Raw genomic sequence first — 25,514 nt, forward strand, 5'->3', positions numbered from 1 at the left:
CAGACCTAAACTTACCCATAGATTAACATATTTCATCTGCAGTGCTGTGTCCACAGTGGAGAGAAGTCCAAGTTCAGTTTATTCATGATCAGTGTTTATATTCACTATATAAATTGAATACCAGATGCAAAGAGTCATGATAAACAGAAGTGGAGAGAGGAAAAGATATACTTGTGTGGCTACAGCTTTACCTCATAGGAGAAAAAAGTTTCAGAACTAAGCTGATTGGAAAGCAGAGATCACAGCCACAGACACATTCTTTAGGTTTGTGGACCCCAAATTCCTCGTATCTCTGGAACTTCCTCATACCACTTTTCAGAATGAATACATATATCTATTTGTGTGTGTGTATATATATATATATTTCTTTGTTTTAGGTTCATGTGTTCGTACCTAATCATGTAGTCATTGGTTAGTTGATAGTCTGTGACAGCTAGTGTTCAGTGTTCAGTAAAAGAAGGGAAATAGTCTTTTCCCCACTTTATTCCAATGAGACTTAATACTCATAAAATCTTAGTGATGTGTTCAAGAACATACATGAAAACTGTGGTAAGGAAGCACTGATTTTTCTTGGCCACTTAGGCTGTGCTTCATTGGGTCAAATTGCTTTGCAGTGTGATGTTATGCTGTAGCATCTCCATGTGTGCTTGAAACTTTCCATATTTCTCTGTTTGTTACCAGGTCTCAATTATTAATTCTTCAGACCTGACCTTTATCCAGAACTTCACTGGTGAACAGGTAATGCCAAGCAGCTCCATGACGAAACACTCTCTAGAGGATGTCGTTTCATTAACATAGTTTCAAGAAGATATAAAATGTATTTTTTTAGAATTAATGACCATAGAAGCAAAGAGGATTAGCAGTAATTTCCTTTAACATTTGACATCTGATATGAAAGCCTATCTGTTGTTTTTTATTTCCAGATGGCGTCTTATTTTGGGTACACTGTTGCAGTATCCGATGTTAACAATGATGGGTAGGTTACCAAATATATTCAGCTCCACTGAACCTTCATAGAAGCAATGCCTGATAATGATTAATAACCATAGGTTTTCAGGTGCTTCATACCTCAAAGTGCTTCTTTTGGCTTCTCTGCTTTGCTAATTTTAATCATTCACACAGGCTTATCTTTGTGAGTATCTTCCTGAATACTTCTTCAAAGCAATGGGACGGAGTGGGAATGTCCAAAGTCTTAGGAAACAGGTCCAAGTAGAACAGTGAATAAATAGCTCTAGCTACTGCTGAGAAGAGATAGGTGAAACACAAAAGGTCATTCTCCTGTTAACAAAAGCAGGTGAGTCTTTACACGTGTGGAATGTCTGTAGCCTCACTTCTCAATTTTAAAAGCTTTCCAATATCATCAGCTTCTCATTCCAGCACCTGCTGCTTGGCCATTCATTTGCATCATCCAAAGGACCAAAAAGTGTCTATGGCCCGTGGTTGTTATGATAGGCATTGTGCTTGTCTGAGGGAGGAGGCTGCACAGCTCCCAGGGCCATGCCTAAGACACTCAGGAATTTCAGACCCTGTTGAATTAAAAGCTTGGTAACTTTGAACTTATGTAAAGTCTGATTAAGTATTTTAGAAGATCAGGGCTTCAGTAAATGAACACATGCTAGCTTTTTAACAAGAAGGTAAAGATCCCTGAAGCTCACAGCCTTGGAAGTCTGCAAAGGTGAGCCAGGATTATATTTACAGCTGTGCCATACTCTAGCCTATTGCAAAATGTCTCAGATGTGTCTACTTCATCTTCTTTTCTTGTGATTATTTCCTATTAGGTGCTTAAACATAGTTAATAATTGAATATTTTTTCTGGGCTAAATAATTTCTTTCTATCAATGACTAGTGACCCTTTAAAGAGTGACTGATACAAGAAAAGAGAAAGATAGCAAGGTGATAAAATGTTACTGCAATTCCAAAACAAACAAACAAACCAAAACCTTCAACAGTTTCTGTGGTGACCTCATACTACTCAAATCTTTCCACATTTCTGAGGTCAAATTTTATCACAGCTTTTGAAACTTCCTTTTATGATGATATACAGAATCAGGATTAATTTAGTCCTACCATAATGCATTACTGATGTGAAAAGGGGGAGAAACATTCATCTGAGTTACAATAGACACTCATTAGACTTTTGAGGAACTTGCTGTTTAATTTCTCACTGAACCAAGAGATTTGCTGTGCAGGTTATTTGCTGTGAACCATAGGGTTAATTGTCAGGTCTTATATTTTCTGTGTACCTCTAAGACCACAGTTTATGTCAATAATATAATCAAACTGCTGTTGAGGCCTGTGTGGTCTCCCAATCTATATCTTAAAAGAGATCTAATGACCTCTCTGAGATCCAAACATCCCACAGCAAACAAAACACAAAAAGCTCTGCTTGATAAACATGCCTGGTTAGATATGTAGTTTGTGTTTGCTGCTTTGCACATATAGTTGATAGAAATATTTATCTGAAAGGGAAAGTAAAACAGAGAGAGAGAAGAAAAGCAAAAGGGAAGTGGCCACTTCAAATTCATTTGAGGTTTTTTCTGTGCAGCTAAGAATAAAGAGAGTAGAAAGGGCCTCATCAGTAGGAGCAATCCGATTAAGCTATATGCAGAAAAGATTAGTGGGAATTATATTCTGCTGGAATAAGACTGGAGACATAGTTTAAAGATTAGGCTGGCCACTTACAGTCCAGGAGGTTCCTTCAGTACATTGGTGATAACTTCTTGATGCAAATGATGGATGTGCCAGCTAGGAGAGGAGCACTACTGGATCTTATAGTCAGGAACAAGCAGGATCTGGTTAAAGCGGTGAAGGTTGACCTGCAACGACTGTGAGACAGTGGAGTTCAGGATATTGTGTGGTAGGAAGAGAACACCAAGCAGGATCACAGACCTGGACAGGCTGCAGAGTTGGAAAGGGAGAAATCTACTGAAATTCAACAAGGGCAAGTGTAGGGAGTTGCATCTGGGAAAGAGTAACCCCATGAACCAGTACAGGTTGGGGAATGAACTGTAGAGAGTAGTACAGGGGAAAGGGACCTGGGGGTCCTGGGGGACAGCAAGATGAGCATGAGCCAGCAATGTGCCCTCTTAGCCAAGAAGGCCAATGGCATCCTGGAGTGTATTAGAAAGGGGTGTGGGTAGTAGGTCAAGAGAGGTTCTGCTGCCCCTCTACTCTGCCCTCATGAGACCACATCTAGAATATTGTGTCCAGTTCCGGGCCCTGCAGTTCAAGAAGGACATGGAGCTGCTGGAGAGAGTTCAGTGCAGGACCACCAAGATGATGGAGTGGAGCATCTCCCTTCTGATGAAAGGCTGAGGGAGCTGGGACTCTTGAGCTTGGAGAAGAGGAGACTGAGTGATGACCTCATTAGTGTTTACAAATACATAAAGGATGGGTGTCAGGAGGATGGAGCCAGGCTGTTCTCAGTGATGACCAAAGACAGGACAAGCTGGAACAGAAGAGATTCTAAAGAAACATAAGGGAAAACCTCTTCTCTGTTAAGGTGAGGGAGCACTGGAACAGGCTGCCCAGATGGGATGTGGAGTTTCTTCTGGAGATATTCCAAACCCAGCTGGACAAGTTCCTGTGTGACCTACTCTAGATGGTCCTGCTCTGGCAGTGGGGTTCCATCTTTCGAGGTCCCTTCCAGCCCTTGAGATTCTGTGAAAAAAGCTCTATAGATCTTCTGCATCAGCAGTTCTACAGGTGTTCCAGGGTGATTCCTGCAGAGTTATCTGCACAACATCAGCATTGTAGGCATAACACAGAAATTGAGGGTTTTGCTTGGACTGCCATTTAGTTGCTCGCTGCTAATCATGAGAAGTCCACCATGAAATTTAACAAGGCAAGCTCTGCCATCAACTTACAGAATATATTTCAAGTAAAGAGGAAAAAAGAGAACACTTTCAATTTAGACTGAAACAGTCCAATAAAAATAGTGGAATAAACAGTTTACTGGTCTTTTATTTGGCCTATATCAAAGCTTCCCATGGCTACACTTTGACCTCTTGACATTTCCCATACTCCTGCTTTTTATTACTCAGCAGGATACAAAGAAACTGCATCCAGGCTCAGCAGGTGGTCAGCTTGTGCTTTTTAGAGATTATTTTTTTTATCAGAGGGAAGCAATACTAGCCAGTTACCTTTTTGTGCTGGAACAAAGATAAATATATGATTTATATTAACTGCAGCATCTTAGTGAAGTAATTCTTAAATCTAATGAACCAGTTCAAAATACGATTGCAAACTGAACTGCACTTTATGGTTTAATATTGCTGTACAGAAGCTTTTGCTTTGCTCTTCTGGCCTTTCATAAAGGATCAAATCAACCTGAATTTGTCTCAGAACTCCAATTTTGTAAATATAAACTCCTACAAATTAAAAGGCAATGGAAATATCCCCCTTCACCAACAAAAAAAGCATACATCTGGTCACACAGGGACTTGAAACTCAACAAGTGACCCTCCTTGCCTGCTTGATGTTTAAACTGTAGGAGCTGAAAGGTAAAAGTAACTATAAAGCATGATGGTAAGCAGTAATTGCTTGCTTATTTCCCACTTGGAGAGAAACCAGGAATGAGTAAATGAGGATCAGAGAGAGCAAGGTAGTTGAAGAATCCATCCCCTGGCTATAATGTAATGCTGTGACAGTGCAAAGAAAGCCAACACAAACCTAAAACCCTAGAATTGCCTGAGGGGAAATTCTGTCTTGCAGAGAACTTGGTGGAGCAGCTTGCCTTGATCTACAGAGCTCCACCCTGAAAGAGAAGGAATAAAATCAAAAGGGTGAGGAAAAGAAGACTTTGGTCTGGGTGAGACATGCCAAGGACTGGAAGGAAGACAAACTTAAGTGCTGTGAATGTTCTAGGCAGCTCTGCTGCCTGTAACCAGTGTAGATTTAGGTCAGTGTAATTTAGATGACTGCCTTCCAGCTTTCCTCAGCACATCTGAAGAGAAAGCATCTTAGCTCCTGGGTTCTCCTCTCTGGGCTATCCATGCTATTTTATACATTCATTGTAATTTATTTCAACAAAGTAGAACTTTTCCTAGAGAGATAACCCAGGACTGTGCTTTTCCAGCTGAGATGCTGTGATCCCTGCACAACAGCCTCCAGACCTTGTTTGCTTGTATGATCTCACCTGGTAAATCTTGGACTCTGAGTTGGGCTTATGCCTAGACAACTTTAGGCCACTGTGGATGATGGATAGTCTGTCTCTGTCCTTTCACTGTTTTAGGCACTCTGGATATTGCTCTGAACCAGAGTTTCAAAGGTGTTTACTTATATTACATCAATGTATTGGGAGCTTTCTGACTGAATCTTTTGGTTCCTTACCACCTCTAAGAAAATCTTCCCTTAGTCTTACAATTCTTCATTTGTAAAATATTCATTGGAGCCAACATCATCTTTTACTTAATGGTTCATACAGAGCATAATACCATGAAGTCTCCATGTTACTGGGAATATCTGGATTGCAGTGTAATAAAATAATTGATGATAGAGGTTGACCTACTTCTGCAGGGGGGTTGGACTAGATGATCTCTAAAGGTCCCTTCCAACCCCTACCATTCTATGATTCTATGATAGTGCTGCTGTGGAATGTTTTTGGTACATGACATACAGAAAATTGTAATAAAAAGAGCAGTCATGATCTGGTTTTGTTGTTGCTGTTGTTTCATGGCAACTGTCTCAAACAACATTCTGTCCAACACAAACATCTTCCATTAGCAGAGGAGAACTTTTGATGTTTAGTGTGAAAGGAAAATCCCACCTTTGAAATCAAGTCAGCATCTGCTTCCTTTCTTTTTTAGTTACTCATGCCATGGGGTAAAATCTGACCAAATAACTGTACCAAAGTGACCTGACTTTGTGAATTACAGTTTCCTTTATGGAAACATGCTATAAAACTTGCTAGGAAAACATTTATTTCTCAAAGTACTTTTGTCACAGTTTATAGAATGAGTGTGTTCTACAACGTGATAAAAAAGTTTCTAGAGGAGATATTCTGTACTGAATGTATAGTATTTGTCTTATCACTAGAGTATCTATCTATGATAAAATAGTAGCTACACCACTAAATCATATGTGGATTTTTTTCTATCAGGCTTGAGAAAAACAAGGCAGTGTAATTTTATTAATGGATAAAGCCTTTGTGAAGACATCACTATTGGGAATATGATGAACTGAGAATTGAAAGTTACCTCCAAATTTTACAGAGTTTGAACTAAGTTTCATGTTAGAGCAAGAGAATGTGATTTGCAAGTTAAAAATTCTGGTATCAAGTAAGACTAGTTGTTTACAGTCACAAGAGTTCCTTAATAAAGATGACCAATGTCCACTGAATCCAGTGGGAGTTGTCCAATCAGTTTAGTCAGGCGTGAGTAACATCAGAAATTAATCTGATATTAACATCTTGTATCTCAGAATAGCCTATTAAGAAGATTTCTTCATGTTATGTGCCTATCAATCTTGCTTGATTTTATTCTTTACTGTTCAGGAAAGGGTCTTGTTTTCCTCCCAAATAAATGTTGGTAAGAGGTTTTGGAACACTCCCCCCCCATTTAGATCGACATGCTACATATCCATTGATTAGTCTGTCATATTGATTCTTCATGGAGTAGCAAAATGGACAAAAGGACTTTGCCAAGTGCCATATTTTTGTGATTTTTAGGGTGTCTTTTCTCTTTAATACTTAATACAGCAAATTACATGGGCACTGCGACTACTCATGTATCTAACAGTCAGCAGTAGTGTTTTCAGAAATGAAGCTGTGGCTTCATCTCTCAGCTTTCATTTGAATTAGTGATGAGACATTTCATGTTATTTGATGCTCTACTCATATTTCATTTGTATTACTAAAGTCTGCTGGAAACTGGCAATTTCTGTTCTGTTGTTACTGCTGTGTCATCCTTAAAAGCTAGATTTTATGCTAAAGCTTGCCTCTCACTAATACTGTTAGCAGGATAGGTCTACAGAATTTGTTTTAGTCCCATGGGTCACCTCTGAGTTAAATTCCTAAATTCCTAGATCATTAACTGCAAATTATAGCTTTTCAGTGTCTATTGTGGGCATCCATTCAAGTGCAAGAAACTCCATTTATACCTAGGAAGGAAATGGTTTTGCTCTGAGTGTGATCAAACATTGGAAGCAGCTGCCCAGAGAGGTTGTGGAGTCTCCATCCATGGAGATATTCAAAACTTGGCAGCCATCTCTAGTTGATCATGCTTTGACCAAGTGTTTGGATGACTCCAGAAGTGCCTCCTTTCCTCAGTCTATGACTCTATAATCATCAGCTTATAACAAATGAACAGACTGTGTTGGTTACACTCAACCTCTCAGTGACTGGTTTTTGTTTGTTCCAGTTTAGATGATATCTTAGTTGGTGCCCCTCTCTTTATGGAACGAGAATTTGAGAGCAAGCCTAAAGAGGTTGGGCAAGTTTACCTGTACCTGCAAGAAAGTGCTTTCCTCTTCCGAGATGCACAAATTCTGACGGGCACCGAAGTGTTCGGTAGATTTGGCAGTGCAATCACACACCTTGGAGATCTCAATCAAGATGGATATAATGGTAATTGATATGTAGTTGTAATAATATATATCTATCATGTGGAAATTGAACATGGCTAAGCAGTGAATGTGAAGTGTCTGTGCAGTGTCTGAAAAAGGCTTTTTAAGGTGTCACACTGCCTTTGAAAGTCATGAGAATTTACACTAATCCTCGTGAAACTGATATTGAGGGTCAAACCATGAAAAGCTTACCTACAGGAGGGGAGTCACATTGACTATGGCTATTTTTTACTAAATATTAGTGTGTTCATTTGGATAAAAATATTATCTGTTGTTTTATGTCTGTAATTTTATTTAAATAGTTAAAATGCTGCATTTTTTAATGTCCAGTTTTCCTCAAATGCTTGGGTGAGTTTGAGAACTGAATGAAGTTCAGTACATGGAGGATTTTGCCCACAATAAAAGAACAAAACAAGTATAGACATCCTATTTTGGAATCAGACTTCAATTGGTGCTTGGACACTGAAACACACAATTGAGACCTTTTTCAAATGCCTGTTGCACGTACACACAACAAAGTGTTCATGTGAGTTAACTGGGAGCCTAAGTTCAAGAGAGTATTCCAAGCATAAACTAGCTTGCTTAATCATCTGAAATAGGCTGGATGCCTTGAGCTCCTAGAGTTAGCCTCCTAGATGTGGTTAGTAACACTCTGGCTTTCCCTACATGCATTTCCTTACTCCTTATTTGCAGGACGTTAGGGATGTGCAAAGCAGGCATCTCTGCATCTAAAACCCCAACAAAGTTGTCCTGCAGGAGATATTTTGCACAGCAGTGTTAAAGATAGTTGGCCTACTAAGGAAAAAGCTGTTTTTCACAGTGCTCTACTCACTACTCTAGGGCAATGTTACAATTGGCTTCTATGAAAGGGATAAGTCCTGTTAAAAGCCGTAGGATTGTATTGGGATTCAGGGTGCACAAAACCTGAATTTCATCCTGTGGAAGTAAGCCACTTGATTGTGGCTGCTTAGAATACCCTCAGAGGGTTGTCCAGTTGGACCCCACGGTGGAGACTTCTTGTTTTCTACCTGTGAGCAATAGCAGATGCCCTCAGCTTCTCTGGGCAGGGAAGGCTGGTAGCCCTGCTGTCCAGCATTCTGGTAAGGAATGTAGGAGACATCCCTGTTTTCCTTTCTCGCTGCATAGAGAAGGCTAAGAAGGATTTAGAGCCAATCTTCCATTTCATAACTGAAAATGCCAGTCATAGAGCTTTGGTGCAGTCCTGCTTTCCCAGTTAAGTGCTGAAGGCAAGTTTTATAAAGGATTCCAGCATCAGCTCCTGGATAAGAATCTAAAACCTAGAACTGTGGATATCTATTCTCTTCTAGTGTTTCCTATTGGCTAACACAGCTATGATGGCTGTTGGTTCTCAAGCTAGACACATGATTCTCTTCATGTTACATTTGTAGGGACTGAGAAGACCACTGTAAGTTCCAGCTTCTTGGATATGACACCTCATTACTAAAGGATTGCAGTGCTTAATTGCATATCCATAATATCCTGACTCAGTCCTATTCCCATTCCTCAGTAAGATATTTGCTTGGTATACATGAAAAGGTTATATTCCATTGTTCTCTTTTGCATACTAAAGCACTGGATGTTTGAGGGGGATGGAGTTTTTTGTCTACATTGAATATTTGGCCTAGAAAAAGAAAATTTATTGTATCTAACAGCTGTTCCTTATTAATGAGGTGATAGAAGCAATCAAGGAAAATTCATGTCTGTTTAAAAATACGAATGTAGAAGCATGCATTCATTAGATCTTGCTTTATTAAAGTTCGTGAAATGCCTTGCAAACATGGTAGAGGAATTCACTGTGGACTGGCTTCGTAGTATAATGCAATTGCCCCTTTGTAGTGTGATTTATAAACTCTTTTCATGAAAATTTGATGCAGAAAAGACACTGCAAACATCTTTGTACATTTGCATTAAAACTTCATACAGAAGTACAGACCATTCAAGCCCCTGCTTGTGTGTAGCAGAAACCATTTCTGTTTTCTTAATTTTTGCTTAATTTCAATTGTGCCCATTCTTTTTATTCTTTTCTTGTGATGCAGACATTGCTATTGGTGCACCATTTGCAGGAGAAGACAGAAGAGGGAAAGTGCTCATTTACAATGGATGCAGTAATGGGTTAAATACTAACCCATCCCAAGTTCTCCATGGAGCCTGGACCTCACAGTCTATGCCTTCAGGATTTGGCTTTACTCTAAGAGGAGACTCAGACATAGACAAGAATGATTACCCAGGTAAGATTTTTCCATTAGAAAGGGAAATTTATACTTCCATTCTCTGGAAAATCATGCCTAAGCTGCTCCTTTTGGGAGGCAGAGGTCAGAATAAAGACTAGACATTTATGGATAGTTCTAGCTTGCTTTCCTGAGAGTTAAATTCAGGCAAAATAAATACTCCCTTTCCTGTCAAACGACACGATCAGAAAGGCAAGAAGGGGCTTAAATGGTTACATTAACATAAAACATGTGAGGTTTACAATAAAAGCCTTAACCCTTTCCCCCCACTTCCAAAAACTGGATGCTTTCAGCTTATTGAACTTGTAAGATCTCCTTCATCCTGGCATTCTTTCTTAATGAAAAACATGTTGTGTTCTAAAAGGGATTGACTTGATTGTGCTGCTAAGTTATGTTTTTGCTGACCTGAGCTATGTAAATTCTTAATGGCTTTGATTGCATTACAAAAAAGCAAAACCAATGCAAAGACATTGCTTAAAGGCAGGTATTTCATTTGGTTCTTTCCATCCCATTTATGTTTTCACTTTGCTGTATGGAATTCTCTTTTTCAGATTAGCTTTGATTGTTCCTTATTTGTTTACCTGCCACCCATTAAAATGTATCAAGTTTGAAACATTAGTTGGGTATCTCTGGGGAGGTACTTCTGGTTTTTAATAGACATGTTCATAACATGGTCATAGAATCTTAGAATGGTTGTGAGCATGTTCATGTTCACAAGTAGCCTGAACGTTGGAGGTATTTTAAATGTGCTTGTATTTACTCTTTCTGTCCTTTAGAAGCAAAGGAGAGAAAGAGTAAGTACAAGCACATCACAATTCAGAAGCTTTAGCAAGGGTGTGCAGTAAAACATCACACTTTGTTATTGAGAAAGGTTCATCAGCAGTAAAATGCTAATAGCCCTTGCTTCCCCAACTTACTATGAAACCCCTTTAGTTAGCCTGGGTTATTTCAAGGCATAAAAGTTATAGTGTCTGAAAAGTGAAACAATACAACTGTGATTTTCAAAGGGACAAAAATGAGACCTCTTTTCCCTTTCTGTGGTGGATTGTAAAAACCTTGAAAGAGCTGTCTTTTTTTCCCAAAACAGTGTTACAAACAGACAAGCTGACTGCAGTGTAATAAAGTGCACTGTCACAAGCCTGAACCGAGAGCATCTTTAGCATTTGAGAAAGGAAAAGGGCTTTTAAACACTGTTTTGACTTTTTGTTTGCATATTGTTGATGTTACTATTAATAGTCTTTCATTGTCCGTGACTAACGAGGTTCTTTTGGACAACAGAGCTCTTTATTAAAGTTTCAGCATTTAAACATTTCCTAAAACACCCCCAAGGCCCCCCAGCAAAACCAAAGAAAACAGGATATTGCATTCCTGGCATTTCTAAGATTGAAAAGATAAAGAGAGGAAAAGGAGAGATTCTGTCAGGTTTTCTTTGAGTCACATGGGGAAGAAAGAAGAGTACAAGTCTAACTAGTGTATTAGCATCCTTTATGTGGAGCAACTTTGAAGCTAATTTATAAGAAGTTTGGGTGATGGATCTCAGTCTTTAAAAAAGTGCTGAGGAACTGCCAAAGTCAATTCAGTTGTGAGATTTCTTGGAGTTCTTCTGCTTGTCCTTGTTGGCTCTTATTGTGCATCTTCCTTGCAGAACGTCACATTGTGATACCAGCTCACTATATGTTAGCTATTTCAGTTTTACTCAATGAATTACTTATTTTAGCCAAAAAAAACCCCAACCCCTGTATTTACTGCAACTAGCTTAACTCTCCATCCCTCTGTTCAGTATGTGGATGAGCAGTCCAGAGTACTGGTGAGAATCTGTCAGAGAATAACACAAGGAATCCTTACTTTCAGTCAACCACTTCTCCCTTAATTTACAAAGACTTGAAGCTATGTAAAAATATCACAACCATGGCAGAGTACTAACACAAAAATAAAATGCCTTCCTATGGGAGAAGGGGGAAAAAAGAAAGGAAGTAAGATGAGGAAATGCAAGCCCAGCACAAACACACCAGGCAATGAAGTAAGTAATCCTTCTTGTGACAAAGAGCTTTTCTTCTTCACCTTCTGAAGGAAATGCTGAAGGGCAGCCCTTTTACTAGGAGGAAATGAGGGACTGAATTTGGAAGGAATAGGAAGGAAGTATTATTTTAGCTGTCAGCTGAGTGGCAGAGTATTTACTAACTATAGAAGGTCTAGGAAACTAACCTTTAGGTCAGGGCTTCCCAAACTACTGGTCATGACTGTGATTCAAAAAGGGTTGTGAAAGATTGGATAAAAAGTTTCCAAAACTTTTCTTTTAAGCTTTTTAATGTGAATCTTATAAAATCAACCATTTTATAGCAAGGAAAAAGTAATTAAAAAGCAATTATGCTGACTTAGCACTCTCAGAAGTTCTGTTTCCATAGACTGGGAAATGAGAGGCAGCTGAAAGGTCTGGCTGCAGGTATTAACATGTATTACCAGAGTCTGAGGTGAGATTCTCCAAGCAATTAGCTCTTCCATGGCTGGAGTTCGATTGCTGTGTGGAGACAAATGACCTCTGAAAAGGATCATGCCTACAAGAAGTTCAGGACTGACACCAGTTTGTGAAGACTCATATAACTAAAGTTATAGTTACTCAACCTCCCGTGCCTTTCGTTGTTCGTGAAGCAGGCATATTCCTCCCAGGAAAAAAAAGGCTGAGAGATGGGAGCTACTCTGACATCTCATCTTCAGTGCACTGTGTAGCATTTTCAGAGCTTTTAGAGTTTCTGACCTTCTTTAAAGCAAACCATTTATTAATGTTCTTGGAGCAGGTCCCAGATCTGAGAGCACAGAGGTCTTCTTGTCAAAGATCACTGAGCTTCATCCTAGACTCACTGTACTGAACCCAGGAACCAGTTCTCTTAGAGTCCAAATTACAAATTGGGAAATACAGTTCCTAAAAGGTGAGCTTGAAGCACAGTCAAATTTGTCTCCTATTGGACAAAGGTTAAATCTTCTCTTGATTGGAAGTTCAATTTTGGCTGAGATCTACTTATTAGCCTTCTGGGAGCTGGCAGACATTTGGTACAGGTAGTGATATCTTTTTCTCTTCATCCAAATGCCAGTATAAGCTCAGGAACAGAGAAGAAAATAGGCAGTGGAGTAAGAAAATAAAGTGAGCTAGGAACTATAGTCTGCCCTTGAGGCTACATGGCACAGCATAACTCACCATTATCAGATGAAACCCTCCTGCCCACTGAAACAGGATGGCTATATCCAAACTGCCTTTTGGAAAAGGCCCTTGGCCCAGGCTATTGCCAAGACCATTCCTGACCACAGTCTGGTGGAGTTAATAGCTTGTACCTGCTAAAATCAAACCAGAGTCTGTACAAATATCTGGACAGTACCAACACAGTTCTCAAGCTCATGTCCTGAATTGATATTTCACTTGTGTAGCCACTCACTGCACAAAGCACAGGATGCAGACAGCTGAATGGCCACCCACTCACCATCATACCTAGAAATGAACCTTTCTCTGGTGGGTTAAGTGTACAGACAGGGCTGCTTTTCCTTCTCATTAACACTCCTGTCAGAGTAGTGACCATCTGTCTTCAGCTCTGCCCTGGCATAACTCTTACCACTGTAACAGCAACAGACCTCTATTCTCAGCATTCTGAAAACACTGGGATCTTTTTCTAACCTTTCAACAGGAAAGATTAAGTTTTTGTTACTAAGAACAACCCTTGCTTTAAATCTCCACAGCTTTCCAGGGAAGGACTTCTGTAAATTGTGTCATGCAAACACTCCAGATGCTGCGTGCCCTGAACTATTCCTTTATCAACACAGACAGGAGTGATACGGTAGTTTCTGCTTTCCAGCCTCAGAAGTAGTGGGAAACTCTCAGCAGCAGAGGCAGAAAACTCTGCTGATCATCTCAACAGCTGTATCACTCTGTAGACATGCAGCTGCCCTCTCTCTGTGGTGGTTTTCATCACCTTCAGCCCCAAACAGAGCACTACTCCTCTCCCAGCAAGAGAATCACGATGCCAAACACTGGTGATGATGGTAACGAATGGATGGATGCTCATTCTCTGTAGTTATGTAAGAGTTCAGGCAGAACCTGACCAAACTTTGTTATTAGATAAAATGCTAGTGAGAGGGGGAAGAGTAAGAGGAAGACAGATTAAGCATGACAGATAGATTGACTGTACCAAGACAGCTCTGTGCTTTTTCATGTGACTATTCAGATGAAGAAACAGCATGCAGCAATCTTCCAAGCATGACACTGACAAGCTTTATACCATACTCACCTGAGGTACTCTCCAGTATACAACATGTACCCAGTATTTGGAGACAATTAATCCTCTTAAGCTACATCTACACTGCAAATATTCTGTTCTTTGCTTCTGAACTCTCACTGAACATCCTTGTCCATAGTATCAAACTCACTTTCTTGCCAAAACAGGGTTGCTGCATGCTGTCTAATAATTGGCATGGGCCAACTGCTTCAGGACCATTCCAATGCCAGCACCACAGGCAGTGCAGGCACAGCCAACAGGCACATTCTTTGGCATTGATTTACTAACATTGATATCTTTCAGCAGATGATCCATTTCACAGATTTCTGACAAGCTCATATTCTAAAGTCACATACAAAGAAGAGGACCCAGTCTCACTTATGCTGCTGTGCTGAATACTGACTTGATGCCATTACTCTGGATTGACAGTCATGTAAAAAAAGGGAATTAAAGAAACAAAGGGGAGAGAGCAGTGAATAGAGTGACAAAGTGTAAAAGATGGGCTTTTTTCACCAGTTTATGTGCAAGTACAGTGACACTTGGAAGGAATTAGGTGTGAGATTGTGTGCTGCACTTCTCAGGGACGAGGTTAGGACATGGCAAAGCAGCATCATACTGTGCCTGAGGCTGTACTGGCGAGGCCTCTGACAGTGTATATAGACATGAGAGTCTCTGTAGTGTCAGCTCTTCAAGGTGTGCCTTGCACAGTCTTCCAGGCTGTCTTCTAAGCTGGAATATCTGAGCAACCTTATGATAACTTTCAACGCATCTTCCACTGCACTCACCAGTAAATCTGGGGCTTTTAGGGCCCCTTTGCTCCCTCCTGAGCTTTATTTGTGTCATCAAAGCCTGGAGCAGGGAATGAAGCCTCAGCTTAGTCATGTATTTTGAATTGTGGTTTATTTTATTTATAATTTTATTTGTCTTTTTCTACTAGCATGGTTTGATTTTCATAGGAACAAAATGAATTCATAAATCTGCTTTATGGGAAAGAAATCTGTTTCTTTTGGCTTCTGGGCATCCGTTCAAAACTGGTCCCCACTGAGTGCTGGGGGTTTGTGATTATCTAGGTGCTGGTGCCACACTTCCAGCTGCTTCATCTATCTGTGCAGAGCTCAGGCATTTGGAGGCTGTAAGGTCTCCACCCTCACATTTCAGCATATGTTCAATCATTTGATGGCTGATTATAGCTCAGCAAATAGTTTGTAATGAGTAACTTAACTCATTAAGCTTGCTTTCTTCTTGTGGCATATCCTCCAGCAGAATGTGGTTTTCTCCAATGTGTTTGTGAACCAGTATGATTTACCCAGTTTCTTTTAACAGTGTGGGTGGATTCAGAGTGGTGTTCTAGATGAATTCACTACTCAAAGCCTTTTGATTAATAAGTTAATTGCTCAAATAAATGCTGCACTGTTGTTTCTACTCTCTGCCTGTTTAGATGCTTGTGTCTTTGTTATTAACATAGAGAGTGCCACTGAAGCTTCATCTTCAAGATATCTTACTTGTTTACAAGCACAGCTGTTGGCATGTCCTTTTGGTTATTCTTTTTAGTCAAGCCTTTGTCAGTCCAGGGAAATGTATAAAAGCATCTTCATACCTTGTTATTTTGGACTTAGTTGTTATCTTAAGAATAACATGTGGTTAAGATAAAGAAATGGCTCTAGAAACATTTTAAGAAGGAGACAAGTGTGGTAATCCAACAAAGTTTCTTCAGAACTTCAGTAATCCAGCCTAATCTTATTAAAACAGGAGTATTTAACAGCTCCATCTGCTAAGTTCATTGACTCAAACAGCAGGAAGAGAACTCTCAAGTTTCTGAGAGGCAAGGGTTCCTCAGCATTCGTAATTTTTTTGAGAACAATAGGCATTGTGCCAATAATGTCACAAATTGTAATCTAGTGATGATTAATTTGTGAAGTTGGTCCAGGAGATTTGTGGAAGACAAACAAATTAAATCAAAGAGAAGCTGCATCTGCTCTGGGAAGGGAGGACTGCTGAGCGTGGGAGCCAGGACAAGGCCATGGGTTCTACTAGCAAATACAGAAATGCTGAAGGGTTTCTACCAGCTAATTATGTTTTCACATGACTGATCAATCAAAAATGTAGTGACAAGCCAAGAATCTCCTACAAGTATGTTAATTTTATGGCCAATTATTGTGTCATTTACAGATAGGCTTTTGTAAAATTCTTTGAGATATGTAATGAAATCACAATGTTGTGCCCAATGGAATGTAAGAAGAAAGCAATCCATCTCAGTAAGCAGGGAAGTGATAGAACATTAACTGCCCTCTTTTGGATTGGCTTGTAGCATAATGAAGTGAGTAATTTTATGATTGTATTATGAAAGGGACTCATTCAGACAGAAGGGGAGCACTGAAATGAGGCTGCCTTAGGTGCTATTCCAAAAGACTGCTACCACGATGCTTGAAAAACAAAGAAGGATCAAGGCAGAGGAGAATGTTAGGACTGGGAGAAAATGACTCTGGTTTGGGTGGTGGTTGTTTGTAGTATTTAACTGAAATTCTTGAGTAAAATTGGCTGAACTGGACAGTAATGAGTCCTTTACTATAGTCAAGACTGAAGTAATGGCCACTTAAAGGAAATTTTACCCTGGACTTTTCCCACTGATGCTTTGGGAGTGTAGTGCTCTCTGAAATCCTAGAAAACAAGTAAAAATACTGTGAGCCTTTTTGGCACCTGATCTGCTGAGGGAGATACAAACCAAAATGTCTCACAATGATTTTTGGCAGTTTCCAGTTACGCAGTTGTCTCACTCTCATGGAATTTCCACTAGCACCTGTACTCAGATAGGATTCCAATTGTTTTCCAGTACCTATTTATACTATGCAATTCAACTGACAGACTGCACTAGGTTTAATGGCAAACTGTCAGCAAATCATTCTGAGTCCATAAAGTCAACACTTTCCTGACTGTATCCTTGTACAGGTGCAGTGCAGAGGTGACTCTGACATACCTTTTGTTTCATTTTTGAGTTTCTCACAGTGAAATATGTGCCCATTATGTAGTCTTTCATTAGCCATTGTTCTTAGCCACTGTCCCCCATGAAGCAAGGTGAGACACCACACCTTGGCAATTTCTCTTGGGATTGCTGGACAGACTCCAGCCAAGTGTGGGATGCTGAGCATGCCACATGTTCCTCCCTGTTCAGACTCCCTGGGGCTGCATCTGTCACAGGGGATGGAGATGTCCTTCAAAACATACCATGTGATAGAAGAATTTGTTCAAGTTAATAAATGAATGGGGACCTCATTAATACGTGCAAGTGTTTGAAAGGTGGATGTGAAGAGGATGGGGCAACACTTTTTTTCTGTAGTGTCCAGTGATAGGACAAGGGGTAATGGACAAAAGCTGGAACATAAAAAGTTCCACTTAAGGAAAAACTTCTTTACTGTAAGGGTGAGGGAGCCCTGGCCCAGGCTGCCCAGGAAGGGTGTGGAGGCTCCTTCTCTGGAGGTCTTCAAAACCTGCCTGGATGCATTCCTGAATTACATGATCTAGGTGGACCTGCTTGAGCAGGAGGGTTAGGACTAGATGATCTTTAGAGGTCCCTTCCAACCCCTACGATTCTATGGTTCTATGAATGTATCTTGTTGAGACTGGAGGTAGGAGTTCTTTGATCTTCCGATGCCCTTCAGTTGGCTGAAGGCTTAGTCAGCATCATGGTAAGTTTTTGCCCTTATCACATGGTGTTTCAGGTCTGACACAGCCACACACAGAAGGTGCAGGTGAACCAGCCAGCTTACAAAATCCAGTGTGCATTTCAATGCCATCTGTGAATACTCTTTCCTTAGCTTTTTATGATAACTTTATGTCAGCAAAGAGACTCACCAGACAACATCTTTCAAGCCTTCTCTTCAGAGCAAAGTAAAACCTGGAAAAAGCTTCAGGGATTGTTTGACTTTGCACAGTGCCCTTAGACTTCAGTTAAATAGATGCCAAAGGCACTGCTTTCAGGATTAAGTTCTGTGAACTCCACCAGTTGAGATTTTAGTGCATACAACCCTCAAGCTCTGTTGGATGCAAGTTGGAAATTCCTTCAGAATCACTATGTGCTTGTTTTTTTAGATTTGCATTGTGACTGTGACCCCACAGCTCATTTATACTGCAATAGCAACGAAGCAGAAATGCATGGCTACTGGCATCAGCCCCTGCTTTAAGGTCAGATCCGTCAGATCTCTGCTTCTCTATAGGGCAGCAGCTGATAAAGGATCTTCTCAATGAGATGATGTAAGCAAAGGGGACATTTACTTAAATCTATGAGGTTCCTCATCCTCCTGAAAACATGAAATATGAGAAAAGAAGGAGTGGAGATTTTGTGTCTCTGATACTTCTTTCTCTTTCTTTCTCTATTTATACACATTTTAATCTGGGCTGGAAAAAACCCCTGACAAAAGTAAAGGAGTAAAAGTTTTGATACACTCTTCTTCAGTCTATGTTTAGAAGGGTTATAAGTAGTTAAAATGGCTTTTTGGTTTGGAGGGGGTTTTTTTTGCTATGTAATTCCAAAAGGCTTTTGAGACCCTTATTTTTCATCTAGTGACCTTTGCATCAGTGACATTGCATGTGTAGTGTTAACAAGCAATGAAGAAAGACAACTTCTCTCTATTTTTAGGAGGGGAAAGCTGCCAAACTTCAGAAAATTTAGACATCTTTTTTCACAGAAATGATTAACGACTTTTTTTTCCCTGCAGAACATACAAGAAATTTCAACCTTCTCCTTACAAAAATGCTGTGGTTTGATGTAGATTAAAATACCATGGATTCCATCAATGTCAAAAATGGAGCTTTTTATAATGATGGATATAGGAGTTGCACCCCACAAAGCAATGGAAGAAGAATAAAACTAGTGCTCTGTAACAGAACAAGGAGAAGCAAAGCAAAATCCCTAATGGATATATAATGACTTGGCCCTTGTATTAGGTCATAGATGTCACTGGGTATAAGTATGTTTTATTGTTTGCCTATTCATTCTTTAGTCCATGTCTCCTACTGAGTATTTTCACTCATTGAAGCTCTTTGGGTCAAGAATAAGTATGACCTAGACCAGAGAATAAAGGACATGTCAGGGGAAAAAAGTGAGAGCTTCCAAACAAGAGCAGGATGAGCACAATCATGGCTGCCCTTACAGTATGCTCAAATGGGGCTTTTGTGATGGTACCATGATTGAACATCCTCATGTTTTGTGCCACGTATGCAAGCCTGGGGTGGCAATGCAGAAAGACTGCTCTTGGAAACCAGGTTTTAGTGGCTGGGGCTTATCATTGCTCCCCTAGACCCATGACCCTGTCCTCAAATAAACTGGGCTCTGTCCCAAAGAAAGCAGGATTTAAATATTAAGCAGATGTACAAAATCCCCTGTAATATTAAAGTGGGAATGCCAAGATAAGACCTAAGCCCACACAGCTGTAGATACTGAAATGAAGAGTTCACTCATACTAGTGAGGCTAACTGTATCTCACAGACTATTCTTCTTATTGTCAAACAGGGTACATTTTATTAAGCTCACTCAGGTTGTGTGTTGAAGCTCCTCCTTGTGTGCACAAAACTTTGGAGTCCTTTGTTTTTTAATGAAAGATCAGATTACGAAGTCATCACACACCAGGATCTGCATATGGCTTGAATATCTCCCCGTTTTGTCTCTGCTAGAACGTGGCCCTGTGCTGAAACCTTTTGAGTTATCAAGTTTGGTATGAAACAGTACATATCCTAAATCTGTTGCAGAACTTATAAAGAGCATCCATCTGGGAACAAGAGACACCCCTTCCTTTGACTCTTTCACTTTCTGTTCATAATGTTTCTTATTCCTTTAAAAAAGAGAAACCACAAACAAATGAGGCACAAAACCAAAAAAACCCAAGAGAATCACAGAATCTCAAGGGCTGGAAGGGACCTTGAAAGATCATCTAGTCTAATCCCCCTGTCAGAGCAGGATCACCTAGAGTAGGTCATCCAGGAACTCATCCAGATGAGTCTGGAATGTCTCCAGAGAAGGAGACGCCACAACCCATCTGGGCAGCCCCTGCCAGTGCTCCCTCACCTCAACAGGGAAGTTTTTCCTTGTGTTTCTTTGGAATCTCTTCTGTCCCAGCTTGTACCTGTTGCCCCTTGTCCCATCATTATGAAATCTTTAGGGGTTGCTATGGGTGCTATATCAGAAAGCTGCCAGGGAGAGTTCTGCCATGTGTGTGGTGTAGCTCCTGTGGTGCTGGTTATGTCTCAATCAAGTTGTTTACTTACAAGGAAAATATCTTTAGGTTTTGCTTCTGTGTGCATGTTGTCTACAAAAACTGCTAATGAAATGGACTCATAAATGTCCCAAAAAGGAGATAGAAACAACACTCATTTTCTCCAGCTATTTTAAGTGCTCCTGACACTGGAGCATATTTCTCTAATGCCAATGGAAGTAGAAAAATGTAAATGTTGTACAAAAAAAGGATCAGACCTATAAACTGTTCATGCCTGCTTGTATTAGGACATAGTTTAATGGAAGTCATTGCAGGACAGGCTGTTGCCCACGTGGAGTACTTGTGAAATCCTGACCATCTGAAAGGCAGACATGGTGCTGCAAAACACACTGCCAGACCTGGCCAAACCCACCCAACTAATTAGCATCAAAGCTTTCTATTTGTGTCGTGCTTGATGACTTCAGGGCTTCTTAAGCAAACCAGCACTCAAATTATGGAAGCAGCGAGTAAGGGTTTGTTTACAGCTCTGAGTACTGGTTTAATTAACTCGTTTAGATCAATTTAGGTTGCTGGTCTTTACCACCAAAAGGTCTGTTGCAAAACTCTCTCTACTGAATTGGACATGTGTAAATCAAATTGTAGGATAACAACTGTGGAGTGAAAGACATGCCCAGATGGGCACTAGGGCCTGACTAGTGAAACAAAGCTCTTTCCTTTTCTTGAACTGTGCTCCAGCTAGAGGCAGCAGGAAAGTTGATCCTTTTTCATTGCTGCTTGGCTCCAGATTTTCTCCAGCATGCCTGAGTGGGTCAGCAAGTCAGTCTGGATCTTTCCAGAGAACCCTTTGTGGAGACTCCAGGACAAGAGAAGAAATGGTTGTCCCTGTAGATTCCCAACCCAGGCTAGCATCCAGTAACAAAGATGTGCCAAGGTGCGGTGTAGCACTTGTGTTGTCGACTCCATCTGTTCGGAGCGGTGACTGGTAGGGGAAAAGATGGCTTTAGCTGGATAACTGATGTAAGCCTTAGCACATGCTGCTACAATGCTGAAAACTATGAAATCAACCATCCCCTGACCTGTGCTTTGTACTTATGTACACAGAGGTGTAAAGCTTAAAACACAAAGCAAAATGGGAGGGATTATGAGGAAGAATTTTCTACGTGACTTGTTTGAGAATGGCAGCAAAGTGGTTTGCGTCTCTTTGTGTAAGGGACAATTAATGGTTTGAAACAAAATACATGGTGGTTAGTGGCACCTTGTTTCCCCTTTCATACAAGTTGCAGAGAAGCAAGATTGTGGCATGAGTGACCCTAACATAAACGGCCTAATTTAGACTGGATAAATACATGTCTGAGAGGCTTCTCTATAGTTCTTCTGAAACTGTTTTGTTTCTGCAGATTTAATTGTTGGTGCATTTGGAGCTGGAAAAGCAGTTGTTTACAGGTATGTGGTAAATCCAATAGATTTCTTTTCGCTTTACAGCTTTGGTGAGAGATCTGGAAATAAACACATTTCACATTCTTGTGTTTTCCCAGTGCAATGTGTGTTGCACAAGAAGCTCATTATAGATGGTAACTGAAGTATCTTGTGAGGAAACAAATGCTTCTTTTCCCATGCTCAGAACTTGCAGTTTTCAATGAAAATTTCCATGCTTAGTCTTAGCTCAAGAGACTTCTTCACTTTATTTTAAATAAGAATTTTATATAGCATAACACTGACAGTTTTTTTCCAGGGGGAATGGTGCTAGTAAGAAATTTTCAAGTGGCTGATTCTTCAAAGCTTGTGTGTATTAACATTTATTTATTGAAAATAAAGACTGCTACTTTTATCCTCAGTTTAGAAAGAAATGTATGAAACCCCAATTACAAGATGTTACTATGGATTTTCACTAAATTCACTGATTAGAGGTATAAATTGAAACTCCCAAACACAGAAACAAAAATATGCCCAAAGTTTAGCCATGTCAACAGTGCTTTGTGTGTTCCTTAAATATTCATGATCTGCTGCTACAACAATGTAGTCAGATTTCTTGTTTCCTCTCTGTTTCTTGTCTGTATTCCCAATAGTACCTGACTGAGAAAAGGCATGTTCAGCTTCCCAACAGAATGTTTGTCAAAGCATAAGGATTTTGCAAAACAGGAATGTTAGTTCATTTCAACTGGCATTGTAGGTGTAGTGAGTAGCCTCAGTTTTCCTACTGCTCTGTTAAAGAATCATGCAAATACTTTGCAGTGCATCACTTTGCAGTGGAATGAATGACTGCACAGGATGTGAAAGGATTAGGTTGGACAATTAGATCCAGTGTGTATATTAGATAGCAATAAAAAAATGTGTTCTATGGGATTTAAGAAGGTGTCTAGCAGGAGGCTGTTTCCTGGCCAGATAGTATCAAATGTGCAACTTGTCATATTGGAGACAGAAAATTTTATTAAGTGACATTTGCTACAAAATGATTTTCCCTGTGGCACAAAAATTAAGAAAGTAATTTTAGTTTTTAATGTCTTGTTAAAGTAGTATAGAGAAGTAACATAAAAGCTCAGTTGTGGATTAAAATATGAGGAAAAGGATTTTGTAATAAGCTGATTTTGCCCAAATTGTGTCAGTTGCTGTAGAAAAGCACTGCTGTTTTAAGAAACACCAGAATTTAGACCCTTTTCACTTGTCTTCTAAATTGCTCTCAGTTATAGATTATCTCATTACCTAATAACAGGTTGTTATTCAGAGGGATGGATGGTTCCTGTCATCACAACTATACGTTCACCGTCAGCAGAATGTTGTGATTAATATTGTAGGTTTATGAAGTCAGATGTCTCAAGACACGTCAGATGGAGCTTACTTTGTTATTGGCTCGAGGTATTCTAGATCAGCTTCTAAATCAACTAAATTATGTTTGTCTTTTTAAGAATCATAAACAGAAATGGCAGGTTTGAAGATGTTGCTGTTAATGGAGATGGTATAAAAGAATTGTAGAATCACAGAATGGTAGGGGTTGGAAGAGACCTTTAGAGATCATCTAGTCCAACTGCTCTGCAGAAGCAGCTCCACCTAGATCAGGTTGCATAGGAACATGCCCAGGCAACTGTATTAAATAATGGCCAAAGGACAGCTGGTAAATCCCAAAAGGCAGAGCGTGTGCCTTTGTGAAAACACAATGTGATGCAATGTGTGTGTTACACCTTAGTCCCAGGACACACCTATTGGGTAACTATAGGGGACAGTTTCAGTGATGCAGTTAACCTGTGACTTTTTTTGGTGAAGAATTTTCAACATGTCCTAGTAGGAGGCATCGTGGTTTATGACCAAAGCACAAGTACTTTTGGGTAGGAGCAGCATTCTAAAAGTGTTTTTCCCAAGTAACTCTACATTTCCAGCTTCTTTGTAACCATCTCAGTTCAACTCTATGTTTCCAGCTTCTCTGTAACCATCTCAGTTCAACTCTATGTTTCCAGCTTCTCTGTAACCATCTCAGTTCAACTCTACATTTCCAGCTTCTTTGTAAGCATCTCAGTTCAGTGTTTTCTCTCCTGTAACTTAAGTACTAATTTGCTCATTGTACATGCAGTGAACCTTATTTCTGTTTCTCAGAGCCAGACCTGTTGTGACAGTGAATGCTCAGCTCATTCTAAACCCCATGATTGTGAATCCAGACAATAAAACTTGTCAGCTCCCTGGCTCTCAGCTTTTGGTAGCTTGGTAAGTTCATGATTTGATAAAAGCTATGTTCATCTTTCTTAAATAACTTCCAATTCCTAACTTTTCTTGCAGCTTTTTGTTGAACATGTGGAAAGCTGAAAGAACAAAAAATTCAAATATACTATGAGCACAACAAAATACCCCTGTATAGAATGGAGTTATTTTTGATATCTTCCAATATGTCACAGACTCTCAAAATGAAGCAGCTGAAACTTGAGTCCTTTGATAAGCTGAGTCTCCTTCTACATAGAAGAATGCTCAGTATCTTCTAAGATGAAGCTGCAAGTTCATGTGCAATGTTTGGATGAAACATGAAACAGCCAAGACAAACAAAACCCAGAAACACTGATCTGTCAAAATACACATCTCTGTTGAGAAAGTGTAACAGTGAAAGTGATGCAAATACAGTTGGAGAAAGACAGACCTCAATCCTTTGTGAAATAGGGAAGGTATCTGTCTGGCTATCCTGAGATCAATTCACAGGCTATTATCTCTGGCTGTCATTGGTCAGAGGAAAGGTTTCTTGTATAGGATTGGATAGATCTTTAAAAGATAAACTCTCCATCACAGTTGCATTTAACTGTTTTGTTGTTGTTACAATGAGCCAGAAAATGTTTGGTTCATATCTACAAGTTTTAATAGCAGCATAATTTGATTTCTGTCTGTTTTATTCTAACATACTCTTAAAGATTTAGTTTGTATTACAAAAAGACTGAAGAGCAGCTGCTATTTTCCATGCCATAACTTTTCTTTTTAGTTGATACAAGCTTGTATTGTACATATGAAAACAATTAGTAGGGAAACTCCGACAGGCAAAGAATTCCTGAACCCCCTGGGACAGATTTCTGTATCTCTTAGCCAGCTGTGCAGCTTGTATAAAATGTCTACTGACTGACACTGCAAAATTAGAATGAAAGGAAACCTCCTACCAGAAGAGTTCCAGGAAGTGTGTGTGGATGAATAATGTGGATTATGGTACATTTTCATGTATTAGGAAAACATTATTTTTTCCATTTGCTGAAGAACAGAGGAAACATGCACCAAAAGTAATTTCTCTGCACAGTCCTAAGAGATTTGTCCTGAGCTAGAAACATATCATTCTTCCTCTGCTATGTTTAAAACGTGTCTATGCCTGAGTTCACAAACCCATTTGGAACAAACACCTTTGAATCTGCTGAAGAAAAAGCAAAAAGGCTTTTAAAGTGTGGAAAGGGCAGGTTATTTTCAGTAAAAATGGGTAAATAAATGAAATATTTACATTTTTCAAAAGCTTTTCCCACATCATATGATTTATTAAGCCCTAGATTAGGTTCCAGCTATCAAAAGGTCTAATTTATCTCTGCAGTGGTATTTTTAGTACCATTTGAAATCTGATTATCTACTAGCTACTCGGTGCTTAAATTATTTCTGCAAATGTTATTTATTTCACCTCTCACTGACTTAATATACTGGGCAAATATTGTTACTTCCAATTGACACTTCCAACACAGGAGACTTGCTAACTTAGTATTGTAGGTAACTAAGTACAGACCACAATGAAC

The 25,514-nt window shown here is 39.7% G+C and overlaps 1 protein-coding gene across 1 annotated transcript in view; it reads left to right on the plus strand.

Moving 5' to 3' along the window:
* The window catches only part of ITGA8 (integrin subunit alpha 8), a 97,153-nt gene that overhangs the window by 20,734 nt on the left and 50,905 nt on the right, over positions 1–25,514 (plus strand). The window contains exons 10-15 of the mRNA XM_061997292.1: positions 682–738; positions 924–976; positions 7,359–7,564; positions 9,621–9,812; positions 21,678–21,723; positions 23,866–23,973. Coding sequence (XP_061853276.1) covers positions 682–738; positions 924–976; positions 7,359–7,564; positions 9,621–9,812; positions 21,678–21,723; positions 23,866–23,973 — 662 coding nt within the window. The remainder of the gene's footprint in view (positions 1–681; positions 739–923; positions 977–7,358; positions 7,565–9,620; positions 9,813–21,677; positions 21,724–23,865; positions 23,974–25,514) is intronic.

Source organism: Colius striatus, chromosome 5 (genome assembly GCF_028858725.1).
Source record: "Colius striatus isolate bColStr4 chromosome 5, bColStr4.1.hap1, whole genome shotgun sequence".
NCBI lineage: Eukaryota > Metazoa > Chordata > Aves > Coliiformes > Coliidae > Colius > Colius striatus.